At 46.9% G+C, this 27,445-nt stretch overlaps 1 protein-coding gene across 6 annotated transcripts in view; it reads left to right on the forward strand.

Annotated features, from left to right (window-relative positions):
* Positions 1-13,693, forward strand: part of PRDM15 (PR/SET domain 15) — a 371,830-nt gene extending 358,137 nt beyond the window's left edge. For 5 of the 6 annotated variants that reach the window (XM_078656809.1, XM_078656805.1, XM_078656810.1 and 2 more), the window contains one exon: positions 8,516-9,131. In XM_078656809.1, the coding sequence (XP_078512935.1) occupies positions 8,516-8,992 (477 nt within the window). In that variant the 3' untranslated portion in view covers positions 8,993-9,131. Of the gene's footprint in view, positions 1-8,515 lie in introns of all 6 variants that reach the window. The other variant, XM_078656811.1, reaches the window with a different exon arrangement.
* The last annotated feature ends 13,752 nt before the right edge of the window (positions 13,694-27,445 follow it).

The raw sequence follows: 27,445 nt of genomic DNA on the forward strand, positions 1-27,445 counted from the left end.
GGTTTTGTTCCCCTATATTTCTTTACTGATTTGTTCATGTTCAAATAGGTAATTAATTTTTAGAAATATTTCAATGTAAGCTTCTGCTTAGAGCTTGCTATTGATATTTTCTCAATAAGCAGTAGAATAAATCCCTTGTAGGTAACTTTATAAAAGTGGCATTTTAGAATTGTGACTTAAAATCTGACCTTACCTTTAAAGAGGATTTTAAATTACAATTCCTTAGAAATCAACATGACATTTCTACCTGTTACCAAACAAAGGTTATCACTTATTAAATGTAATACGGTAACCCAATGTTATCCTATGGGAGGGTAAGGCCTCCTCTATGGGCTGTTGAAAGCCTACTCTGGGGGTGACATATATATTAAAAAGGGAGCTTTAGGCTTGGCAAAATACTTATTTGGCAAAAGTTGAATTGGCAGTTTAAAACTGCACAGGTGGCAATCGCGGGTCTGAGACATGTTTTAAGCAGCTACTTGAGTGGGTGGCACAATCAGTGCTAAAGGCCCAGTAGTAGCATTTAATTTACAAGCACTGAGTGTATGGAATACACTTTATGCCAATCAGATGTAAGCCAGTTTTACCTTGTTTTAGGGAGCGAGCACAAGCACTTCGCGCTGGTTAGTATTCGTGATGTTTAAAAATGTCCCCTATATTTCTTTACTGATTTGTTTATGTTCAAATAGGTAATTTGTTTCTAGAAATATTTCAATGTAAGCTACTGCTTTGAGCTTACTATAGATATTTTCTTGATAAGCATATAAACAAGCAGAGGAATAAATCCCTGGTAGGCACCTTGACCTGTCTATACGTTAATTACCCAACTCTCCAAGGGTCTATTGGGTTCCTCACTCCCCCCCTTTTTCAATTTTGAAAGTTGGCATTTTCTTGTACTAACCATCTGTTGCGGAGACCCTGTTTCCTGGGGCACAGGACTAGGTGTAGTTGGCAGCTGACCTTTGTGTATTTCTTCCAAACAGCCACACAATAGGGGGATCTTGGTGTTGGCAGGATGGGGGGGGGGGCAGAGCTGTGCACAGCCCCCTTTGCACTTCAAAGCAGCTGCCTCAGCCCTCACACAGAGAACTTCACACTAGTCTTGTGTTCCCTCAGACCTCCTGAGCAGGGATGCAGTACATTCCAGACACTTCTGTTTGAACTCCAGAAGTTTCTTCCACTTTAAAAGGGGCTGCAGGTATAGAATTAGCACCATCAGACACTTAGGTTTACTCCTGGACCTGTGGAGGATATCTAAATCCTGTCCTACATATCTGAGGAATTGCCTTGCTGCTGGAAGCCTGCCTTGAATCCTCAGAGGACTGCCCTGCTGCTTGAACCTAAGACTACCAGAGTGAATCCAGGGCTTGATAGCTGGCCTCGTGTTGTGAGCTATGGTGAAATAACATGCTCCAACTTAAACCCTGCACCTGGACCCTGTCTGAAGTAAATGCTACCCTCCAAGTGGTGCCAACCCTGTCCTGGACCCTTGGAATTGGTGCAAAAGGTGCCCAAACAGCCTACAACCAAAACTTGGAAAATATTTCTGCCAAAACGTACCCTGAGAACCAAAAGAAGACAAGAACCTACCTGCTCGCCGATCCACCCAAGGTGTATCGCCAGTCAGCATGACTTCACAGTAGTGCCCACTACATTCTTCTCTGCTGCAGAAAATCATGTTCAGTGGCTCCTTTCAGAAGACGTATATGGCTTTGTGGAGCACTCCTCAGCAACAGCCTACAACTTCCTCCCGCTGGCAATTGTTTTTTGAAAAAAAGTGACTAAGTCAAAATATAGACATCTTCACTGCGACTTCTTACAGTGGCTCCCCGACAATGACGCCCACTCCTCAGACACCACCGGCTGACTTGCCCCATTGAACTTTACCTTCTCAGGCATTTTTCTTCAGAAATTCTATTAAGTCCGAAAGTAAGCCGAGACTAGTTGCAATCCACCTTGTGTATCTGAACTGCGCTCAATCATAGGCCATAACTTTTAAATCTGCTCGATCTCACTGACTAGATGTCTGTGCTTTCAAATTTGCTCCTGATTAACGCGTCTAGATGTCCGCGGTTGGTGGTTTGATCTTTTAGGCGCTAGTTTTCACTAAAAACTTTTCGGATTCAGAACTCTGGTTCTACTGATAGGATTTTTCTGTTTTGGTGTCAAATAATGTATTACATTTTTGCTCTATTTTTCTAATTTGGTGTAGGATTTTTCTATTGTTGTGTTTTTACTTTATTACTGTTAAAGTGCTACCTAAATACTTTACACATTGACTCTTAAGTTAAGCCTGTCTGATTTTGTGCCAGGCTACCAGAGGGTTGAGCACTGGGTAATTTAGTGTTTGGTTCACCCTAACATGGATTATGGCTGTTGCTTGAGAAGGGCTCATACCCCCACAAACAACAACCCAATTTCTCATACTTCTCATCCCTTAAAACCTGTTACTACCCCTTCATACTGCCTTCCCTGAACCCTAAAACACCCATACTACCCTTTAAGTTCTACTCTTCCTTGAACGCTAAAACCTGCTAACTACTCACTCCTAAACCCTACCAACGCCTTACCACCTCTTGATGCTACCTTTCCTTGAACCCTAAAAAATACCCTTTGTAGGAGAGTAGGATCTGCTTACTATGGTTACCGGCCACTTTTTGCTGGTGTTTCACTGTTTCTCGACTTTAGTCTGGCTGGGGCCCTGCTATTCAGGACCCCAGCCTAGCTGCTTCCTCTCTAAAATGATTGCAGGTACATTATGTACATTCCAGATTGGTTACTGGGTTACCCTTGTGAGTCCCTAGTATATGGTACCTTAGGTACTAAGGGCATAGGTACCCCAGAGGCCTACCAGGGGCTGAAACATGTATTATGCCACCCCTGGGAAGCCTTCCAAAAGGGCACCACAGGTCTGCTACTGCAGGCTGGGTAAGGTGGTGCATGCACCCCTTACTAAGATATAGGTTACCTATATCCAGTGGGGGCTCCTCTATAGGGGCGTTTGGGCGCCGCCCCTCTGCTTTCTCGCAGTGCTAGAAGGCAGAAACATAAATGGTAATAACTACCATTTGTTTCTGCCTTCTCGCACGGCGAGAAAGCTGAAGTTCCTGATTGGGAGTGGGTGGTGTTTCTCGAGGGCAGGGGGGAGTGGCTTGCCCACTGAGGCTGCCCAAACAGTCAGTATGAACAACAGTGGGTAAGCCACTCCCCCCTGCCCTCGAGAAGCACCGCCCACTCTCCCTGTTCTCTCTGAATGCTGCAGCATACAGAGAGAAAAGGACCAGGGTGGGGCAGCGGACTCACCAATCACAACGCTGCCATTGCAGCGTTGTGACTGGTGGAGGGAAGGGAGGCTGCCTGCAGCCTTCCTGATGACGGCGGCTGCAGAATTAAATAAGCAGGACGGCGGGAGTCAGGAGTCTCGGGACTTGAGGAAAAGCGGGACGGTAAGTTTAACTTTTATTTTATATATATTTTTCCCTTAAACCTCTTCCGCCTCCCCCCCCATCCCCTCCGCGGCGCGACGACCCCATTTCCAACCCCCCCCCCCCCCGCCCGTAATGCCAGCCGCGACTGGTAAAACTGTCCCTCTGCACAGTCTGAGGGGTCATTTCAATCTAAAGTGTGTAAATGACAATGGCGTCCACAACAGGTCTGAAATCTGTTCCAGCAGCACTGCCCCCCCCCACACACACATACACATACACACACACACACTGCAGCCACACTGATACTAAGGACTAAGGAGCTACTCTTTTCACACTAGGCCCTGTACCTGAGTCATACGTAGCATTAAAACCCCACAGAAACACAGCCTCCTGGGAAAGGGAAACACTCCTAGGCAATGCAAGAGGAACGTCGCTTTTGCCAGGCTTAGAGGGCAGTGTCTGTGTGTGTTGGGGGCAGCTGTCGCCTGCGGAGGGGCACGGGGGGAGGGGGGCGGCAGGACATTTACGCATAGGGCTTCGGTCTCCCCAGGCACCCGACAGACGTCACATGCACAGTCACTCGGAGGCAGCCACAAGGGCGCACGCACACCTCCAGGGAGCTTGTTTGCAACTCACTGAACCCACCACGGTCACTGCACATTGCACATTGTTGTATAATTGTGCTGTGTGGTGAATAAGTCACAGCTTTGCACATGCGTGTGATATTTTTACTGTCGTATGACACTACTGAACCCAGCGCAGAGTCAAGCCTCTGCGGGTACAAGCGACAGGGAAGCAACTTCCATGCCGTTCAGGAGGCATTTATTTCCAAGCTGTAACCGCTGGCTCCAGGCTTGTGACGTCAGGAAAGGAGTCCGCAGCAGAGGCCCGTCTGCCCACACACAGCGCCCACCAGCTCTGCCTCGAGGCGTACTCTTGGAGGGTGCACGGGGGGGGGGGGTGATGAATGTATGTGAATTAGTGCTGTGTGCTTTGAATGGGTGTGTGCATGGGTATGTGCTAGCTAATGATGGGTGTATGTGTGCACGCTTGTGAATGCATGGGTGTGATTGCACGTGTAGATGGGTGGGAGAGAGTATGTGTGTGTGGGGGCTTGAGAGGGATGGGAGGAAGGAAGAGTGCTTGTGCGTGCCCGCCTCACTACTCGTCAACATTACGAGCCGCCACTGCCTATATCTACCTTATATCACTGACACATATAAACCTGTAGTTCACTCCTATGGAAGGCCTTATCAACCCTGAAGGCAGAGTGCTTGGTTTTGTGTGAGAGGGTGTCCATGCATGAGCATGACCCCTCTGCAGCTTTCGGAGTCTATTCTCTGAGGCTGTCCTGTGATGTAGGCGGACCATATACTCTTAAGTGCATTATAACCTTGTGGTTAATGCTAACTTTGGAATGGATGCATGGAAACATGCCATGTTTGGTGTCACACACTTTGGAATCTTTCCCCCCGCCAGTCCTGGCGGCGGGGGTAGAATTCCACCCTTCTAGAGGGAGAGACATGTACACACTGACCTAACCGGTAATAGTTCCAAAGAGCCCCAGCATCACAAAATGGATGCTGCTGCTGCCAAAGACACAAGTCTGACCTCCTGCTGCTGGACGAAACTCCGGCAGGGGAGGCTTGGACAATATGTTTCCTGTCACAGGGAGGTGTATCCACCTCCCAGACAGGCTTTAGTGTATTGGGGCTGGGTGGGTGCATTCATAGAATGCTTTTCAGACAGTGCTGGGGTCACACTTGGTGTCCCCGTGCATATCCCAGTTCCAATTGGTTGCAGGGGCACTCACCCCCTTCTCTGGCGCGAAACTGGACAAAGAGAAAGGGGTGTAGCCACCCCCCTCCCTAGATCCTCCCATAGGTGGGTCCCCAGAGTATGTCCAACGCCCTAAATTAGTATAAGTATGGAACCCCAGTCCTTAGGACTTCAGATTACACCTGGACAAAACTGCAAAAATAATCCTGGAACTTCAACACTCTACATCAACTAGAAGACGGAAGAATCTCCCTTGGGGTCAAGGAATGACTTCCCTGCTCAAGCAGGCACCAAAGAAGCATCTTGCCGGTCTTCATTTCTAAAGCTCCCGCCGGACCCCGAAGTATTTACGACTCAGGACACGGACTTCCAGACTTCTCAGAGGCCGCCACGAGATCCCAGCAAAGCTGTGACCCGCAACCCTCCCGAGTGACGTAGGACCGGAACTCCTGGACGCATGCACATTTGCTAGTGCAACCACTTCCCAAGCTTTCCCGAAGTTGTGCATTGGGCTACTTGTTGTCCAAGGCCTGAGCACCATCTGCTCCGAAGATTGTGGGCCTACACTCCCCGAGTGTTCCGTGAACCCGCTTCTAGCATTTCTGGTCGAGGCCCCTTCGCGATCCCTGGTCTGTCGACTGGTGGGTCACCACGAAGGTAACTCTTCTTTTCCTTGGGCTTGCCTGGTTGCTCTAGACGTGCCTTGACTCCCCTCCAAAGGGTGAGTCTCTCCAACTTTGCTGGTCTGCACCAAAGCCAATCTCTGCTTTCTGCGTGGGTGGCTGTTGCCAAGGCTTGTTGGGTCCAATCCGGAAACCAACACTGCAGCACTCGACATCCTTCGTGGGACAGCTCGAATCCAGCTCCTGGTCGTCCTGACCTCTACTGGTCCTCGTGGCTTCACCTTCTTCACCTGATATCACCTAACATCTGTTGGCATCTTCTCATCGCCTTCCTGGTCACTGGCAAGTGACACAGATTCTGTCCCCTCTGCTTTCAGGTTCTTCAGATCTCCAATCCACCCTTGGATCCACCCGGACACTTTCCACTTGGTCGCCGACAAGAAAAGACACCTATGCACCCGGCTTCCCTGGGTGAGGTAACTAGAGTACTCCGGTGCTCCCGTGGGTGTTGACTCTAGAACCTCCTAGTTCTAAAGGGGTATGCGCCAAGTCCTCTTCTAGTGTCCTTAATCTGTAATTTTCCAACCCTGACTTTCCCCATAGAAGTTAACACCTTTGCTGCGGCGGCTATTCCGCCGCAGCGCTAAGGGGGCGGGGGGGCCACGCGGCACGCCCATGCTGGTGACGGAACCGCTCCGTCACCAGCCTCGGTTGAGCTGTGCTCATGACGGAGCGGTTCCGTCATGGCCCCGCCCGCTCAATAGAACGCGCCGCGCAGGCGCGAAATCAGCGCCGCTCAGGCGCATCGAGCGGGCCATGACGGAACCGCTCAGTCATCAGCACAGCTCTACCGCGGCTGATGACGGAGCGGTTCCGTCATCAGCGCGGAAGGGGTTAATGGTGATTCGCAGCTTTGTTTAGACACTGCACGCGTCCCCCGTCGGTCCCCTGTGTCACTACCTTGGGTGGTTCCTGGTGGCCCCAGTAGTTCTAAAGGCTCTAGGCCATGTATCTATGTCAGTCGTGGTTCTTATACCACTTTCTTAATATATGGTTTGGTACGCCCCTAGGGCTCAGCGTATATTGTGCTAATTTACATTGTGTTAAATAAGTTTATTGAATGTACTTTTGCCTCTAGCCTCATAAAGAGACTAGAGGGATGCGTTTAGAATAAATACATATATTTTATATATATACCTGGTGTGGTTTTCCTTTCATTTGGTCATTCATGAGGTTATAGACTCGTAAAACAAGCTGCTTTACATTCCTTCAAGACTTAGCCTGAAGGCTGCTCTCCACAGCTACCACTTGTATAGCTTTCTATATAGCTTGTCTTTAAACCTACCATCAATAAGGGTCGTTTGGACTGGTAAAAGGTGCCCACTAGAATAATGGACAGCATATGCCAGGCCAACTTCTCATACCCTTACTACCTCTTACTTTGACCTTTCTCTGAATCCTAAAATCCCCTTCCCTCAACGCTAACCTTACCATAACCGTACCAACACCTCACTTACTGATACCTTTCCCAGATTCCTAAAAACCCCTTAATAGCCCTCTACCTGCTTCCTCACCTCACTGTAAATGCTCCTCTCTACTTTAGCAGAAGATGGCTACTTGCCCCTGTTCCCAGTGCACTTACCTTTTCCCGATAAGGCACAATATGTTTATATTGGTGGGTTTTTTTGCCACTAATTTTTTCATTCTATTTTGCCAGTATATGACATTTTTGGCACAACCTTTAGTAGTCTATCTTTTTTCCCCACCATACCTTCACAGCAAACTGCTTTTAATGTGTGGTAATTTATACAGCTAAGTCACAAGAGATATCACTTTTTTATTTGAATGGGATTAATCATATTATTTACATATGTAATGGTTACTTTGTGACTAGCGTTTGCTGTGGCAGTCCAATTGTTCCATGAAAAGTTAATCTCTTCACAAAATTTCACTGATTTATTAGACCAGCAATGAAAAGACAAGTCAAATCGTGCTTCCATCGAAGGCATCCCTAAAGCTGGTCTGGTCACAGGGGCTAGATCGGTGGTGGATGGGAACATTATCACTGTAAAAGCTGTTCTGCAAAAATATAACCGAGGTGGTCAAATCATCCTAATTCATGAAATTTAATGTGACACAAAAACATAGACCTAACTTTTTTTAAAATTGTTTATGAATGATTGCTGTTGATTGATTGTAAATAATAGTGCCAAAAGCACTGAGGAGAAGTCCCCATTTTATGCACAGTCAGAGCACCACAAGGTCGGTCGCAGAGATCTCACCAGTGCCAGTCGAACTTGCTTCAATCGTTGTCCTTGTGGTTTCAGTCCTGGTCTTGGTCTTGCAGTAAATTGTAATGACGTGAGAATTGAATAATCGCCTTTTTTGGTTACGTTTCTCATTGACTGGACAACAGCATGCTGGTACTGGCTTCTTTAGGCCGCTGAAGACACTTGAAGTAAGATTCTGATTCTGAAGTAGATGTAAAGTGGTGATGATGGAAAAAAAAGATTTTAGCGCTATGTACCACATTGTGTAGTTCTGCTGTATACTCGATTCAAAAGGATCATTAAAATGGGTCATGCTTCAGGTATCACTCATACAGAAAGTTACATTCTGAACTGCATTTGTTGCGAGAGATGTTCGTGAGCATTGGTTTAACGTTGCTTGTCCTTTCATCCTTAGGTTGTAGTAACTCTTGATGACCCCAGTGTGACCAGTCCTTCGAGCACTGAAGGAATCACTAGCATCACAGTTACTCCCATCACCACACCAGCCGGGACTCAATTTGCTAACCTCCAGCCTGTCGCAGTCAGCCACCTTGCAACAGCAGACCGACAGCTGCAACTTGACAACTCCATTCTCACAGTGACCTTCGATGCAGTCAGTGGCAACGCTGTCCTACACAACCGACAGAATGAGCTCCAGCTCCCGCCAGTGCAGGAGACTGCCAACCCCCAGTCTGTGGCTCACTTCATCAACCTCTCCACCTTTGTGAACTCCATTGCACCTTTAGGGAGCCACATTACAGAGCAGCAGCCTCTGACTTGGAGGGCTGTGCCTCAGGCTGATGCACTGCAGCCCCAGGAGCAGGAACCACAGCCTGAGGCAGGACAGCAGGATTCCCAAACAGAACCACAGCAGCAAATGTACAACTATTAACTTACAAGGGCAAAAACTTTTTGGGCAGAAGTATTGAGTTTGCTTTTTTTTTTATAAAAAAGGACAAAATATTGGCCAATGGAAGCCAAAATTGTGTGCTGGACACCAAAAGCAAACACAAAATGGATTGAATAGAAGTGCAAAATTGTTAAGCAAATGCCAGCAGCACTCTGATTAATAAGCTCTTATTATTTGCCATTTCTAAAAATTGGATCAATGAGTTTTTATTTCTAGTGAAGCGGCAAGGACTGCAGAGGAGAGTTTGGAGACACAGCAGCTTTCCGAGGGGAAGGATTGAAAAACTGGGTAAACCGAGTCAGGTGCATGAGGTTTTTTGTTTTCAATGTCAAGTGGACTGCCCTGCAACGAGTTGTAACGCATCAGTGTTGAGGTAGGAAAAAATATTAATATTTAGGGTGTTACATTTGACCCTGCAGCTCTCCATTTGGCTCGAATATCCTTTAGGAAACATGAGGGACCACCTTGTGCATTTTCAAACCTATGTGCCACCTGTTAAGGATGCCTACTTCTAAGCGCCAACACACTACATACAAGCCTGCTCTAGGTGCCTCTACCTTGGTCCCTTTTTCACGTCTTGAAATTATTTGCCCTTACGTTAGAGTTCTGAATTGGCTAGGACTCTCATGCCAGACATCTAGCACTCCACTCTTTGCCAGGTGATGATTCATAAGCCACGTTTCTGTCAATGCATCCTCTCTGTTTCTATCAATATATCATGTGTCTTAAAAACTGGTTATTACAAGGTAATTTTATACTCTCACCTATAAATGGTTGAGTGTCTTGCTTCCAAATTGCCAAAGCAAACCAGAAGGTAAGAGGTACTCGCAGTCTGAAGTGTTTTTCTTTTATCAAGTATAATCCTCTGTGTGCTGGGCTTATGATTGCAGTAGCCTATGATCGTTATTCCTTAAAAAAGAACTTTGTACAGTACTAGATGATTTCTTAACCTTGAGCCTCGTTCTAGGTTACATGATGTCACTGAAGACTGAGGGCACTTGTTCAGTCTTGTTATTGGCAATAAACCCTGCCTCATACCTCAGAGAAACTCAGAGGATACTGTGCAGGATCATCGTCTATTCTGAGACAGAAGTCGCTTGTCTTTGGATCATGCCTCCACATACCTGTTGCAAATCTTTAACTTGATATGTGCTCTGCTGCCCACAAAGGCATTTAAATGTTCTCTTTTAAGTGCACAGTTACATTGTAGGAGGATGTTCACTTCTGAAAAACACCTTATCCTGACACACAAAATTGGTGTTTGAATTTTATGGGCTTCTTGTGAAACCAAATCGAGACCGTACTGTCCTCCTTGAAAGTCCCAAGGTGATCTACTAATGCTGCGCTACTTCAACAGCGGTTGGAAGGCATTGAATAGTCACTCAGGCGAAGAGCAGACTTTAACCATTTTTAATGTGGGCGTTGTCTATGATGGGCCACTTGAATGTTACTGCATCATGATCACGGCAAGGGAGAGGGGACGCCATCCTCCTTGGTCTACTAATCACTACCACACGTTCATGGTGTGCTGGGGCATGAGTGAGAATCCTGTCCATTGTATAGAAGTGCCAGTAATGCTGGTGTTGTATAGTAAAGTACACCTCAAGGAGTTTACTGTTCCCTGTGAACATTGTTCAATGATTTTTAGGTCTGGGTCTCTGTTCATGCCTGACTCTTTGATACCTGGTAACCTTTTATTCCCAATGCCAGGTTGCTGCACCCAAAACTGTGAATGCAATGTTTCTGGTATGAAGGCAGTCCTGTCACTTAGAAAAACAAAATCTCAATCTATTGAGTGACAAAATTGCACTGAAAATAGGGTGATTGATATATATTTTCTTTTAGCATCTCCTGCAGCCTCCTCTAATCTCAAACAAAGAAAAACTTCCATTGGCATTAATTTAATGGTAACTTTAGTATTTTTATAGTGAGGTCCTGCTTCCTTCGTCTTATTTTCTACCAGACCACTCTTCTCCCATTAAGCAAACCTGTCACCAAGTGCATCCAGAGCGTAGCTTTTAGAAAACCATCTTGCAACGCACAAGTTCTTGCTTTCACATTGAAAAACCACACTTATGGGATTCTAGAGAATACCCTTATAGAGATACTCTAGCTTTCATTTACCCTTATAACCTTAAGCAAGATGTCTTGTAAAGGAAACAATAACACATAAATATCTTTTGATATTTAGATGTTTTTGCCAGTCAGTGTCACATCTTGGAATCTACTTCTTAGACTACATTTTTTCTTGTTGGAGGTTGATTTTAAAATGTATCTCCACTGTATGCTATCCAAACAAATATTTTTTTCCAGTGTCTGCTGCTGTGTTGGCTTCATTTCTTGTTTTCACAATTTGGTGCGAATTCCAGGGATTAGTCAGACAAAGCATTATACTTTGATAGTGGCCTTCTCTTGTCTTTCCAGTATAATACTGGATTTTCTGTTGTGACTACACTTTTTTGGAAAGAGCTACTTTTTAGTCATTGGGCAGAACCACTGACATTGGAATCCTTTGCATGTGACGGAGACATTGCTCAATCAGGTGTGATGTATATTTGTTCTTCTGCCTCTCTCCACTGACTAACCTATTAAATCCATTCGGACAATCTCATGGTGAACTTGATAATACATTAATCCCAGTGGCACCTATATGGTTGGGAAGAGCGCGCTCTTCTCCTACTTCCCTCACCTTATGCTGATTTTGTGTTTTAATGTTTTATTGTTTTGGAAAACAGACTAGAGACAAAGCCAAAATGTAAGTTAGACATCATATTGAATCCTAGCCCATTATTCCTATTTTTAGACAGAGCAGCAAGAATGAATGCGATTCCCACTTTCGGTTTCAAGTTTCCCTTAGTATTTAAGCATAAAAAGTCATACAATAGAGGTAGATAAATATGGTTTTAGAGTCACAGAAAAAAATCCATACAATAGCACATACTTAAGGTTTCAGCAGTAAGCAAATGCACAGTAACCTGATCAATGGAGTAAACCTCATCAATTGACCATACAGAATAGGCAGAGAATAAATTTCTATATTGATAATGAATTCTTGCTTCTGATTTGATATGCCGGTAGCAGACAGAAAAGCTGAGCGCATTACAGATAGTAATGCAGGAGCAACAATATAAAAAAAGATATATATACAAACTTACATTTTCAACAATGGCAGGCACTCAAAATGGAGCTGATCAGCATAATGCAGAGTTGAGTATAAAAGATGAAAAAGTAAGGAGTCCATAGTTGCTTCCAGAGTTTAACCACTACGTAAAGTGAAATATTCCTCTACCTTAATGCCTAACAGCTATTGGCCCATCCATGAATACATCCTACTAGAGTATTTGCCTATTTCATGGAACTTTCTGTTCTATGGTGTGTTCATACAACATATTTACAATTCAACTCACTTCTACATAAAAATGTAATTGTCACAGACATTTATATTTATCGCATTTTACAATATTTAATCCTGGGGTGGTTGGCATCAAGTAAAGTGGTTGACATATCTTAGTAAATTAAAAACGATGCTAGAAATTCCATCTGGAACACTCTGATACCGAGTTCAGACGCTCCCCCTTAGTTATAAAAAGCAATCTTAGAATGCAGTTCTAGACATGCTCTGGTTTTCAGCAAGCTCAATTATGTGATCTGTAGCAGAGAATTAAGTGCTTTTTCTAGAACTTCTGTTCCTGAAACCTTGCTCCCGAGTCTCCAGACTAAGATTGTTAATGTGATCAGAGAAACCAATGACAATGAACTTTATGACAAAGGAGGGGGGTATTTTCATGGAGATAACTAAAAAGTAATGGAAGACATCTGTTGCTCCTGCACCCTCGTTGCCTTGCATGTAGGGACTAAAGTTATTAAAAGGCAAATCTGTTAAGTAATATCCACCCCCTTCCCAAAGAATTAAAACCCGACCACTGTCCCCTTGATCAGTTATTTCAACTTGCGACATAAATTTGGATGAATTCGTTTTTTACAAGCAAGTCATCGGCATGTTTGCCTCCTTCATCTAATTCATAAGGGAATGCAGAAATGTATGTTTGGGCAATAAATGTTATCAGTCACTTATCACACCTTAACTCTCCATTCCCAGTAGCATTTTCTCCTTTTGCATCAGCAAGGTGAGTGTTTAGACGGCAGTATTGGGGTTATGAAAGGTGCCAGGAAAGACTTTATCAGATCACAGTTCAAAGGTTATTAGGAGACTCTATTTGCGATTTTTCCTAAATTTATTATATGTAAAAATGTTGCATATTAGCCATTCTTGCCTACAGAAATATCTGGGAGTGGAACTTCTCGGCGAAGTTCCAGCTGTTAGATGACATTTAAAACTATTTTTATATACACATATTCATGTCGCACTTGTATCAATCACCCTGTTGATGAGCTCTTTTACATGAGGGTTCCAATTGTTATGGTGAAGAGGACAAACAGGCCAAATGATATCTTAGCTAATGGATTGCACTCTGTCAGGGGAATGAATAAATTACTCCTTCGCCCTGATGAAGTACCTTACTGGCAAATTGTGAAACGTCCTTCAGCCCAACAGACATTTCACATATTGACAGCAACCGCCGTCAAAGTGGTTCTTGCCAATGTAATGGAACTTTTCTGTATGGCTCTGTCAAACATGGCTGAGCTGTATGGTAAAGTTTCAAAATACTTCTTATAGTTTCACTGCCCCGTACTCCAGGCTTTGCCTGGCAGTGCCGGGGGGTAAAAAAGGACTATTTGTGCACCCGTCTAAATTGGTTGAGTGGACACTCCGTAAAAGTTTGGCCACAGCAGAGACTGAGCAGTTTCTGCTGTTGCCAAGCTATGTTCCACCCGCATTACAATTCAGCAGTTGGACCATTGTATTCGCAGTAGGCATACTTGGTCTCCTTTGCAATGGAGCAATCTTCTCATTGATATACAAATCAGCCCTCTAGTCCGCTTTCAAATCTGTGATTCTATTTCTCTCTTTAAGCCAGAATTTCCTTTTTGACAAGAGAATGAGCAAGAAGTGTTAATGAATATACAAATGTCTAATTGTAGCATAATTGTTTCACAGCTTTACACAGGAACATTTAGCAATCTATAAAGCCCATACAACTTCTTCGTAATATTTAACAGTTTTAGATAGCATTATTCCTCTTAGTACGCTTTGCATTCTGGTTTTGCAGAGGCTAGCACCCACATCTTATAAATGTAACCACTTGCACACTGGCACCTCTATGAAAATATTTTCTGTTAGGTTTTTTATCTGTTGTTCTGCCCTTGTCTCCAAAGTTACCAATACCGCTACTGCTTTCTGCATTGTTTCTTCTGCAGTAACCTTCTGTCTCTCACTGGCTTTAGGGAGCATCACAACTCTGCTCCTTTCAGGAAAATCTAATAAGTGGCATCCCTGGTTGACTATTCCTTCTGTAAATACGATCTTGGAAGTCAGCACAGTTTTGCCATCTGGTCTCTAGAGCCTTTTTTTGGTGAAGTCTGGTTCTTCTGCTGTTTTAAAGGATTATGAGATCCGAATAAAGCAAAATGAATGCCGGTGAAATAGTTACTCATGTTTTAACATAATTTGAATCTGTAGGATCCATCAGCTACTAACCAATGTGATTCTCCCTTTCGATCCGTTCCAAGAATAGGCTTTGATCTGGCTAGCTCCCTTCTAAAGTGTAGTCAAGTATGCAAGGCTTATGCAGAGTGCTCATTATTGCACTAAAGAAAAATTGTAACCAAGCAGATTTTTGGCCAATTAGATATCTTTAAGATATGTAATTAACTTGTTTTTTAAAGGACTATATGTGCTATGCTACTATCGAACATCCTGGTGTCTAAGACTATACTGAATCCTACAAAGCCACTGCCACGCACAAAAAGCTGAATTGCTTCTCCCCCTTTTCCAAGGCTGAAAGCTTTCCTCTTCAATGTAAAACATAAATAATATTGTGATTGGATTGTCTCTGGTATGTTTTAACCAGCCTTATAAATTGTCCCCACTCAAGAAAGCAGACCTGTACTGTGGAAGGCAAATACATGGACTTGCTATCCTCACTCGTTAACCTTGTTTTGAAGGTAACAACCAGTTCTGAAACGGTTGCCCCATATCAACACTATGTTGAACACGCTTGTCCTCTCTACTCATCCTATACCATACTCCTGATCAAAGCCAGAATAGGCACTTTATGGAATACATTGCTATATCTTTGAAAAAGACATGTTGCCACTTAAACGGAAAACCTATCTATTGTATGAAGAGATGAATATTGACTATTGTAACTTACATTGGTTTTCACACTTAGCTGTTAAAGCTTATCGAATAAAAGAATAATGTGAAGAGCATTCAGGCTCCTGTGCTTCATTTAGAGCATAAAGTTAATTCAATGATTTGTTACTCAATGGTACATATTGTGTTAGCAGTGCATGGTGCCCTGAAAAAGCGGTGTACACAGTATTGTACCTTTGTAGTTTTGGCAAATATCATGTTTTCGAATACTGTTTGATTAATCTATCGATATCTTAAGTACATCTTTACCTGCTTCAGATTCACCATTCATTTGTATATCTTTCCCTTGGCAATGATTAGAAAAATTATTTCACAGACTCTAAGATGATGTCTGCTTGCAGGCACCTAAGATGCTCTGCTTCAGTGAGTGCTCCAGGCCAGAAATGGACAAACTCCTTCAATAAACCGAAATAATCCACCTGGAGGACATGGACTCTCTCTGCACCCCAGAAGTTGTAGTAGCCTTAGGTGATGAAAGAGCTAGATCAAGGCATGCACAAATAGACTTTTGGTACTCCTTCACTCAGTGGCAGGCATAAAATCATGTTACGGCGGGACTGAGCTCAGTGCTCTTGAATGGGGATTTCTCAAGTGAAAGGTAAGATCATCAGGGTGGCTACAAATGCAGCCTATAAAAGCAGGTCATCTGAAGTAGTGGAGGAATATGCAGACCGTTCCCTAGAGGAATAAGATTCCCTGGTTCAGTGGCAATAACTTCTGGTTTCAGAGGTTTGGCAAGCAGCTGTAGAGGTGCTGAAGCAATAAATAGTGTTTACCACCTACCCAACTTTGGCTGAACTGTCTTTGGGACAAGGGTTCAGAGCAGTAATATGGGATCTGTTTGGGAATGTTGGCCAGTGGAATGGAGGGTAAACTTCAACCAAGACTGGGTGGGCATCTCTCAATGCTGGAGAGGGGGAAGTAGGATAGTGAGAATCACTCGGTCTTGGGGAGCGAATCTCATACCTGTTGCAAAGTACGTATCACATTTAGGAACTGGTGATGAACCACGGGACAGGAGGATCACTGCTGTGGTCCCACAAAGTGAGGCTGGGGCATGTGATTGAGGCGGCATAAGAAAAGACACCAATGAGGCCATTGCTTCGTTAGTCATACCCACAGAGACCTAAGTTGGGAAGATTGGTGAGGCACAGACTTGAGTGCCCTTCAACTGAAAAAAAGTTTAAGGTATGTCTTGGGTAACAAATTACTAGAGAATGCAAGGAGTGGGGAAAAAACTCAATGAATCTGGGCCTGGTGGCACAGAGTACACAAGGAGTCATGGCAGCAATATTTGAAAGGCTGGACAGGGACATGTTTCAGAAGGCGGATTGAGTGTAGGAACTGGCACAGTACCAGTCATCCCAAAATTAGGGACATTCTTTTTACTACTGCACCAGAGATGTTGTGAACATAGGCTTGCATCAGAACGCTCTTAGAAGACAAAGCCTGTGACTTAGGTTGCAGAACAATGACAAAGGCTGAATTTGTTGCATCTCAGGGTCAGTGTAGCGCTTGCAGAATCTAAGCGACAACAAGCCTCCTTCTGAAAGATCTATCATAGATCACTTTAATGAAGAGAACAGTGCTGAAAGTAATAGTGAACTGACCTACAGAAAACAAAATTAGGAACAGATGAGTTTCCTTTTAGTCTGAACTTCGAAGTGGAAGGTAAGTATCACCAAATGTTGACAGCAGAGGAAAGGGAAGAATATCAAAAATTGAATTAAATGATCGACCACGTACACAGCAAGCTGAAATATCCCCAGAAGTACTGTGGCCATGGCTGCAACAATGTACGTAAAGGAGACAAACAGGTGGAGCTCAAAACATTCTGGGTCAACCAACCAGCTGTGGGAAGATGACTCTGAGGAGACTTTTCTGTGTAGCTATGCTTTTTTAGAAAGAATAGAGGCAAGTGAAAATGGGGGCAGGTTTGTGAAACAACGCAATCAGAAGAGAACGCTGTACTAAGTGATGGAGAGGAGTTGGCTTAACGGCTAGGGCGCTCGACCTCGGACCTGGAGGAACTTGGTTCGAGTCTCAGTAACGACGCCAAAACCTCCTGTGATTCTGGACAAATCACTTAATCTCCCCGTGCCTAAAAATGAATGTGTGTCCGTCCTCATGTAACGTAACTGGTGCTATGTAAAGCGCTCTGATACCCGATTCGGTACGGGTCTAGTTCGCGCTATATAAAACTCTGCTAAAAAAAAAGTAAGTCAACAGGCCCAGTTCAAAGAGGGTAGATTGTTGGCATTTATTGGTGATACCAATCTAGATCCGAGGTGATCCTAGCAGGGACATACACCAGGAAACCTTGCTGTTGTGCAGTGGAGTGCAAACTTAAGGCGAGTGGGGAAGTGGAACTGGTATAATAAGTTGATGGCCACTGTTGTGATCAACTCAGAACTGAGATAAAGATGGAGTTTGATGGAAAAGCGTTAGTTGGAATGTACCAATGATATAGAGAACTATACTAACATGCTAGACCTCAGTGCTTCTAAACCTTCTCTATAAATTATGGAGGAGGCCTGTATCTGCTTGCTACATATCAGGTGAGCTTGAAGGAATGCAAGCCTCTGGAGCAATACTTCCGCCCCGACCGTACTAAAACCAGAGGAGTTGCCTTACTGAAAAGGAATAGGTTTCCTTTTCAATGTGAAGAATAACACCGGTATAAAGTCGGGTGATATCTCGTACTGAAAGGCAATGTTAAATAATCTCTTATAACAAAGGCTTTGGTTGTCATACTAAAGCAGGGAAAGACTACCCTAGGGTACCATGGGGATAGGGAACGGCTTCACTCGGATCACATCGGACGATTTGGACAGATCCACTAAGGGTATACAATCGGGAAAGATGTTCCCAAGAGTCCATATAAGGCTGGCAAAATTGGATTTCCTAGATGCATGGAGGACTTTTCATTCAGAGTCCAGGGTTTACACGCTCATATGGATACTTCTACGTGCAGGTTCCTCACCTTTTCATTAACCCCAGTGCCAGACTGGATCCAGAAATTTTGCATCAGCTCTTCTGCTGGTAGGTGATGTCTGCTCTACATCGAAATTTGTTACTGCATAGATGTGATGTCACTGGAGCTACATAGCCACACCCCAGTTGCTTGCCCTGATGCCAGTTCATTTTTTTCACATCCCCTTTGACTTGGATCCAGATTTGCCCCCTTTGAAGGTTTTCTTAACATTTTCCTCTTTTACAGTGCTTTTATGGAACATGTCACCCTGGTAGAATTCTGATTTTAAATCTTTTGGCTACTGTCTTGGCCTATGAAGTTTGTCTGTGGTGCTTCTACGAAAGTTGTGCGGACAGTGCGTCCTCTTGCACTCGAAGGCAAGTCAATTAAGGAGTGGGAGGCAAAGCTGTTTATGGCATGTTGCCGATGAGCACTAGCCACAAAATCAATCATGTTCAAAGTTGTAGTCGCCCTTATTATCCTTCTCAAGTCCTCCAAGAGCAATACAAAACAACACAAGAAGCACTGACTGAATGACTTGAACCAAGACACTATTCTTTCTCTAGGGGTAGGTTTCATTGACGCTCCCCTTCACCAGAAGATTCCTCTTCTTAGCAGGCGCTAGTGCACAACGCTTGGGGTGAAGAAACCGTTCTGTCCCTGGTTCTGGTCCTGATCCCAGCTCCTATGTCGGCTCCGTCCCTAAAATCACCTCCTGCCCTAAAATCTCCTCCGACCCGGGCTCCAGTCCTTCCTCCGGTATACCTGGTGCTGATCCTGGTCCATTTCTGGCCTTCACTTATGCCATGATGGCTCTTTTCAGAAATAATATTTTAGAGGAACAAGAGTGACCCATACGTCCATGCGAACTGAGCATTGGCTATTACCTAGCAACAATTGCTCACATGGAACTTATTTTTAAGAGTAATTCTTTTTTATCACAAGCTCTTACTTTGCGTTGGTTTAGTGATAGACAAGAAAGGATATTGAATTAACAATAAGGTAGTCCATCTACCCTCAAACAATTGCAGTAATACAATTATTTATTCTGAAATTAATGTAGCATAGCTACACAGAAATAATATTTTAGAGGAACAAGAGTGACCCCATACGTCCATGCGAACTGGGCATTGGCTATTACCTAGCAACAATTTTTCACATGGAACTTATTTTTAAGAGTAATTCTTTTTTATCACAAGCTCTTACTTTGTGTTGGTTTAGTCATAGACAAGAAAGGATATTGAATTAACAATAAGGTAGTCCATCTACCCTCAAACAATTGCAGTAATACAATTATTTATTCTGAGATTAATGTAGCCCAAGGGATATGGTAATTTTGTACTCCATTTAGCCGAAATGAGTAATAAATGTATTCATTAGTTTCATACATATCATATCACACAATTATATTATAAATACAGTGCACAAAAAGCAGTGGTTAGTGTTTTTGTTTTTTTATAAAATGAGAAAAACGGTGACCATTGCGACCCCAGTGAAGTGACCATCACCAACCATATATTTAAAAGGACATACAGTGACTTAAAATCAAGCCGGTTATTGGAGTGTCTTAGGATGTCTGTATGGTTCTGTTTCCATATTCCAAACAGAGAATCAGATTATTTTCATGTGCATTTTTAGACTATCCTTAGGAGCTGCTGACGACGTTTCGATCATACTTGAAATGGGAGGGTCTCTTCAGGACAGGAGTATATTGGGGACTATGGAGCACCTCTGCTCCAGGTGGTAAGTACAAGGTCAGGAAGCTGCATTATTTCTTCTTACATCTTAAGTGTTGGATAACCATATGATGCAACTGTTCATCAATTTTGTATTCAAAGTAAGATCGCCTGTTGGTGTATAATAATTCCGTCTTAGTTGGGGTGCAAGTGGAGCACATTTAGCCTTTTGCTTTCAGTGAGTCCTCTCCTTAAATGTTTAGCACAAGGCAAAGTCCTTCTTTAGCTGTAGTTTCAAAGTGTGTAGCAGGTTCAGTCCTTCAGGGTGCAGTCCTCTTGGTGCAGGCCAGGGGTACCTGCTGGACAGTCTCTCTTCTTGATTCTTCAGGCAAGGATCTGAGTTGTTCTGTAGCTCTCCCATATTTAGCCAGGCTTCTAGGCTGGCAAGCAAGGTGCACCCCTGACCAATGGGGTGCAGAGTGCCACACTGAAGTGTGGCAAATTAGTGTCCTAGAAAGTGCTGTTCTTTAAAAACCAAACTTTCGAAAATCTCTCTTGGATCTTAAGGTCTGGCTATACCAACATATAGGTGTGACTACCTTTCTCTAGCCCTACCCTTCCAGCCCATCTGCTAATTCAATTACAGGGGCTCCCATCTGGATGGGGGTGCATGAAGTGCGGGTGGACATGGGGCCTCTCTTAAGTGTCTTTCCCTCTTTGAAGACCAGTTTGACTATCCAGCCCCCTTCCTGCGTTTTGCTCTGCAGCTTTCAGATCTCCTCCCACCAGAAGTCTTTTTTTTCCCCCTTTCAGGCCACTTCACACCTCATCAGAGTAACTTGGCTCAGCCTGTCAAATGCTGACCAATCAGGAGAGGCTACTCTAGAGCTGGATTTAGGCACATCAGAAAAGCAAGTTCTATAACTTCCTATCTGAAAGAAACAGGTTAATATTAGATTCCTAACCTTAGAATATCCCCAGGCATCAGACTGGATCCGGACAATTTTGCGTAGCAGTACCCCTGCGCGTCAGTAGGCGTTGTCTGCGGCTCCGCGTCCGTCGTCTGCGTCGTTGGCGCCGGGATGACATTGCCGGAGTACTTAGCCGCCGCCCTCGCGCTCTGACGTCAGTTCTTCTTTTTTCTGCGCCAGCAAGCGCAGGTCCGGAGAAAGTGGTACCCTTTAGTCACTTTTTGACTAAGCTTTTTCGATCCTTTTTGGATCCGCTTTGAGTCTACGACTCCATCGGTGCCGGTAGGGATGCCCGGGTTCAAGCCCTGTGCCGACTGCAACCGACTGATGTCAGTTACCGACCCCTACCACCGGTGCCTACATTGCCTGGGGCCCGACCACGATGACAAGTCGTGCCCCGACTGCCGGGTCTTGACGTCGAAGGCTAGGCGGGAGCGGTCCCGCAGGCGCCTCGAGCTCCAGAAGTCGGCCCGCCCCGCTCGAGGTCCCGGTCCGGAAGGAGGTCGAGGGACCGGTCGCGGGGCCGGAGTCATCATAGCTCGGCGAGTCGACACCACTCGTCGGGGTCCAAGTCCTGAGGTAAGAGGCACAAGAAGTCGAAGAGGCGACATCGCTCTTCTGACTCCCCCCCCCCCCGACGCTCACGCGACGCGGCCGGGGGTTCGGGTGACACCGCCCACGCGGAGATCGATGCCTTCCTCATGGCCATGAGGTCGCTCTCTCCTCCGTCGGGTTACGCAGCGCCTTCGGGCCCAGTGGACCCGACTGGGAGCCCACGCGGGCAGGGTGCTTCGGCCCCGGCGCAGTCGGCGACTTCAGTCCCAACGCGGCAAGGGCCCACTGGATCCAGTTCCGGATCCGGGTCGCCGCTGTTCGACCTTACGACCCTGCCTGCGTCGACCCCTAGGGTGTCGCCTCCAGCGCTGTCCTCGGATGACGCCGTCCCTGGTCCGACCCTCGGTCCGGATCCGGCGTCGGAGCGGCGTCACTCGACGCCGCATTCGGTGCCGACCAAAGAGGAATTCTTTGAGGATCTGGGTCCATCCTTTATCCCTGAATTTCAGGACATGGGCGATGAGCGAGACAGGGGGGGGGGTCTGAGGACCCCCCGGCACGTGAGCGTCAGTCAGATGAGGACTGGACACAGGAACTAGGGGAAGCCAGTGGCCTGGATACCTCCCCAGACACTGGTTTTGTCTCCCCTCCTACCGTGGCTACGGAGGAGGGGGCAGTTTATAGTGTGGTGCTGATGAGGGCAGTCAAGGCCTTGGCTCTTGAGCTCCCCGTCGCAACAGTGAGGTCCAACATCCTCACAGAGGTCCTTAAACTGCAGGTAAGCTCCCCGGAGCCTCTACTGCCGTTTAATGGGGTTCTCACAGACGTCCTGTTGGGCACTTGGTCCAGGCCCACTACAGGCCCTCCTGTAGATAAGAACGTCACTAGGCGCCACCGCCCAGCCCCGAGCGACCCTAGTTTCTTGTCCACCCACCCCACCCCGAGAGTCTGGTTATCCAGGCCTCTACCTCCCAATCCGCATTCCGACCTGGCACCACCAGATCGGGAATCCAAGAGGTATGAACAGTTAGGAAAGAAGATGTCCTCCTCCCTTAGATTGGGGTTGCGGTCAGTCAACACCGCGTGCCTCTTGGGCCGTTACATCCACTCTCTGTGGGATACGGTTGCGGCCGTGCTGCCTGAGTGCCCGGAGGGAACCCGGGCGAAACTCGCTCAAGCCCTTGCGGAGGGAACAGACGCAGCGCGGTACTCTATCAGATGTGGACTGGACACCACGGACTCGCTGGGAAGAGCGATTGCCACGTCTGTGGCGGTTTGCCGCCACGCCTGGCTGAGGTTCGCCAACTTTTCGGCCGATGTCCAAAACACCCTAACGGACATGCGGTTCGATGTGAGCCACCTCTTTGGTGGCAAGGCAGATCATGCGCTTTAAGGACTCCAGGGCTACGGCCAAGTCCTTGGGCCTGTCGGCCCCGCGCCAGCAATCTTCTGCCCAGCGCTCCTTTCGTGGCCACGGAAGGGGTGCTCCCACACGTCCTGCCAGCCACGGGCCGCTTACTAACATTCAGCGTGGTGGCGGACGTGGTTACCTTCGCGGCGGTAACAGGGGACAACGGCGCGGCCAGCCAGTCCGCATCCACCCCCGCAGCATCCGCCTCAAAGCCTTCCTAGTCCGAGCTTTCAGGCCATTTGACACCAGTGGGGGGCAGGGTTCGCCATCACCTCCTCCACTGGCGCTCCATCACATTGGACAGGTGGGTGCTGCAAATCGTCTGAAGGGGCTACTCCCTCCCCTTCGAGGCAACCCCTCCAGCCATGCCACCACAGTACCACCGCGTGTCGGGGGATCACTTGCAACTTCTGCAAGAGGAAGTTACGGCCCTCTTGGGTAAGGGGGCCATCGAGCGCGTTCCTGGGCCAGAAGTAGGGTGTGGTTGTTACTCCCACAACTTTCTGGTTCCCAAGAAGGGCAAAGGGGGCATACGCCCTATCTTGGACCTCCGGAACGTCAATGGCTTCCTGCGGAAGGAGAAGTTCAAGATGCTGACTCTGGCTCAGGTCTTAGCTGCCCTAGACCCAGGAGACTGGATGGTAGCGTTGGACTTGCAGGACGCCTATTTCCACATCCACATCCATGTCCTGCCGGCCCACCGGCGCTACTTGCGGTTCACGGTAGGCCACGAGCACTTTCAGTTTACCGTGCTCCCCTTCGGCCTTACCAGCGCCCCACGGGTGTTCACGAAAGTGATGGCGGTGGTCGCAGCTCATCAGTCTTCCCCTACCTCGACGACTGGTTGTTGAAGGCGGACTTGCCCCAGACAGTCGTCAGCCGCCTCCAGACTACGGCCGACCTCCTGCACCTGCTGGGGTTCTCCATCAATGTGCCGAAGTCGCACCTGTGTCCCGCTCAGAAGCTCCTCTTCATCGGAGCGGTTCTAGACTCGGCGCAGTTTCGGGTTTATCCTCCCGAACAGCGGGTTCGGGATATTCAAGCTCTGATTCCGATCTTTCAGCCTTTATCCCGAGTCTCGGTCAGGTTGACGCTGCCGCTTCTGGGGCTGATGGCCTCCTGCATCCTTCTGGTGCATCACACCAGGTGTCGGATGTGGGCTCTGCAGTGGGATCTGAAGTTTCAGTAGGCCCAGCATCAGGGCAACTTGTCCGACCATGTCTTGATCTCGGAGGGCACTGCAAGACACTTGCAGTGGTGGCTCACGGACCGCGATTGGGTCAGTGGCAGATCCCTCTCCCTACCCCAACCGGAGCACATAGTTGTGACGGACGCGTCCCTCCAGGGCTGGGGGGGCCACATGGGAGAGGCGGAGATCAGAGGCTTCTGGTCTCTGGCGGAGTCTCAGCTCCACATCAAGCTTCTGGAGCTGCGGGCGATCCGACTTGCACTGAAGGCATTCCTCCCCTCTGTCCGGGGGAGTGTAGTGCAGGTGTTCACGGACAACACCACCACCATGTGGTACTGCAACAAACAGGGCGGGTGGGGTTGTGGACCCTTTGCCAGGAGGCTCTGCGCCTCTGGCAGTGGCTGGAACATCAGGGCGTGACCCTGGTGGTTCAACACCTGGCAGGTTCCCTGAACACCAGGGCTGACTAACTCAGCCGTTGGTGCATGATGGACCATGAATGGCATCTGAACTCGACGTGGCGCAAGGCCTCTTTCAGCAGTGGGGAGAGCCTTGGTTCGATCTATTCGCCACAGAAGAGAACGCGCAATGTCATCAGTTCTGCGCGTTGGAATTTCCAAGGCGGCACTCGCTCGGAGACGCTTTTCGTCGCGAGTGGAGTTGCGGTCTGTTGTACGCCTTTCTGCCTATACCTCTTCTGCCCAGAGTGCTGAAGAAGATCAGGCGCGACCGGGCCCAAGTCATCCTTGTGGCTCCGGACTGGGCACGAAGATACTGGTATCCCGAGCTACTCAGCATGTCAGTCGATCCCCCCGATTCGTCTGCCTTTTACAGGAGGACCTTCTGCGCAGCAGCAGGGGACGGTCCTCCACCCGAACCGGTCTAGTCTCCACTTACATGCGTGGAGATTGAGCGGCGGCAGTTGAGGCCATTTGACTTGCCTCCTGAAGTCTGGAATGTGATTCTGGCAGCCAGGCGTCCCTCCACAAATTAGGTATATGCCTGCAGGTGGAACACATTTGTGGCATGGTGCACAGCAAAGGCTGTGGATCCCCTTTCTGCCCCTCTTTCAGAGGTTCTCCTCTTTCTCTTTCTCTTGCCCAGCAGGGCTCTGCTCTGGGCACTCTAAAGGGCTACCTCTCTGCCATTTCCGCCTTCTTAAGGCTCCCTGATCAGCCCTCTTTGTTCAAGTCCCCGGTTGTAAATAGTTTTTTGAAGGGCATCACTCATATGTTTCCTCCTGTTCCTTTCGTGATGCCTCAGTGGGACTTGAACCTTGTTCTGACTTATCTGATGTGCGCTCCCTTCGAGCCACTTCATAACTGTCCTCTTCGAGTCCTTACTCTTAAGACTGCATTCCTGGTTGCCATCACCTCTGCCAGGAGAGTGAGTGAGCTCCAGGCTCTTTCTTCTCAACCTCCCTTTCTTTCTGTCCATCAGGACAAAGTTGTGTTGCGGACGCGACCCTCTTTCCTGCCCAAGATAGTCACAGCCTTCCACATCGGGCAGTCCATCACCTGGCCCACCTTATTTACGCCTCCACATCCCTCGAAAGAGGAAGAGACGCTCCATCGTCTGGACCCAAAAGGTGCGCTCTCATATTATCTGGAACGCACACGCCAGTTCCGGGTGGATGACCAACTCTTTGTTGGTTACGTGGGCGCTAAGAAGGGGCGGGCGGTGCACAAACGGACCATTTCTTGATGGGTCGTCTTGTGCATCAAGGCTTGTTACTCTCTGGCTAAAAAGGAGCCTCCTGTGGGGCTACATGCCCATTTCACTCGGGCCACGGCGGCTACTACTGCCCTGGGTTGGGGAGTCCCCTTGCAGGACACCTGTCAGGCAGCTACGTGGGCCTTGCTGCACACGTTCGCAAGACACTACTGCCTGGACAGCCAAGTCCGGAGAGATGGCTTTTTAGGCCGTTCCGTTCTCCAGGACTTTCTGGTGTGATCATTGGTTCGCAGACCCACCACCGGGGTTGGTATTGCTGGGATATCTATTCTAAGGTAAGGAATCTAATACTAACCTGTTTCTTTCAGATGCACAAGTTACTTACCTTCGGTAACGATATATCTGTAAGAAACAGTAGTTAGTATTAGATTCCTTACCGCCCCACCCATCCTCCCCGTTCTGCATCCGATATCTAGGGTTAAGGTCATCCCCTTTCAGGGCCCTAGTTTTTATGGCACCAGTGTTGGTTTTTATCATGGCTCTGCGTTTCTGGCGCGGAAAAGCTGTGTATAAGAACTGACGTCAGCGCGCGAGGGCGGCGTCTAAGTACTCCGGCGACGTCATCCCGGCGCCAACGACGACGGATGCGGAGCCGCAGACGACGCCTACCGACGCGCAGGGGTACTGCTACGCAAAATTTTCCGGATCCAGTCTGACGCCTGGGGATATTCTAAGGTAAGGAATCTAATACTAACTACTGTTTCTTACAGATATATCATTACCGAAGGTAAGTAACTTGCGCTTCTGTCGAAGTTATAATAATTCCAATCTTGGCAACTCATTTCATTTATTCTAAGTATTATTTAGACACTTTAAGGTATCATTTTAGCTCACTCCTGTCAACAGTTAGACTTTACTGTAGTTGAATACAACCTTCCCATGTATACCTATGGAGCTAATGACATGCAATGGGGATAAACGAAATTGGCAGTTTTTCCTCGCCAGGGCAGATAAAAAAATCTTTGATAATGTCCCTGTTTATAGTTACAAGGCACCCTACACCCAAGGGACCTAGGGGAGATCTTAGGAGTGACATACTTTTTTATACGGTAGTTTAAAACTTTGGAAGTACCTTTAATTCCAAATACGAGTTTGCATACAAGTTTAATTTAAAAGCAGCCTGCAAAGCAGGGCTGACTTTTAAAATGACAGCATGCAACACAGAGGTGCACACTTAAGCACACTAAATCTGCTGTGCCTCAAACAGCACATGCCCTACCGTTTATTAGGGGTTTACAGGTAGATTGTTGTTACAATTGTAATTACACCTAATTACCATATACCTTTTATACTGAGCACTGTCCCTGGTTAGCAGAGCCCAGGGAACAATCCTAGTCAGTAACCACCAGTATCAGTCAATAAATTGGGGTGATCAGAGCAAAAAGGATGACTTTCTCTCAACCTCAGATGCCTGCAGCAGAGTATTCTCTCTGGACCAGCTGGTCCCACATCGGGAGCTAGGACCTAGCCAGTGGTTCCATGATTGATGCTGTTCCCAGTACCTGTACCACCTCATGACCCTCTGTCTAAGAACAAGGCCATCCTGAAGAGCTGTAGGCACCGTGCACAAAGTGCTGCAGTCCAGGAACAGGGATGACACTCAGCCTAGGCCATTGCAGAGAAAAGAATATTAGGAGAGTATGTATGA

This window comes from Lissotriton helveticus, chromosome 8 (genome assembly GCF_964261635.1).
Source record: "Lissotriton helveticus chromosome 8, aLisHel1.1, whole genome shotgun sequence".
In the NCBI taxonomy this organism is placed as follows: Eukaryota; Metazoa; Chordata; class Amphibia; order Caudata; family Salamandridae; genus Lissotriton; species Lissotriton helveticus.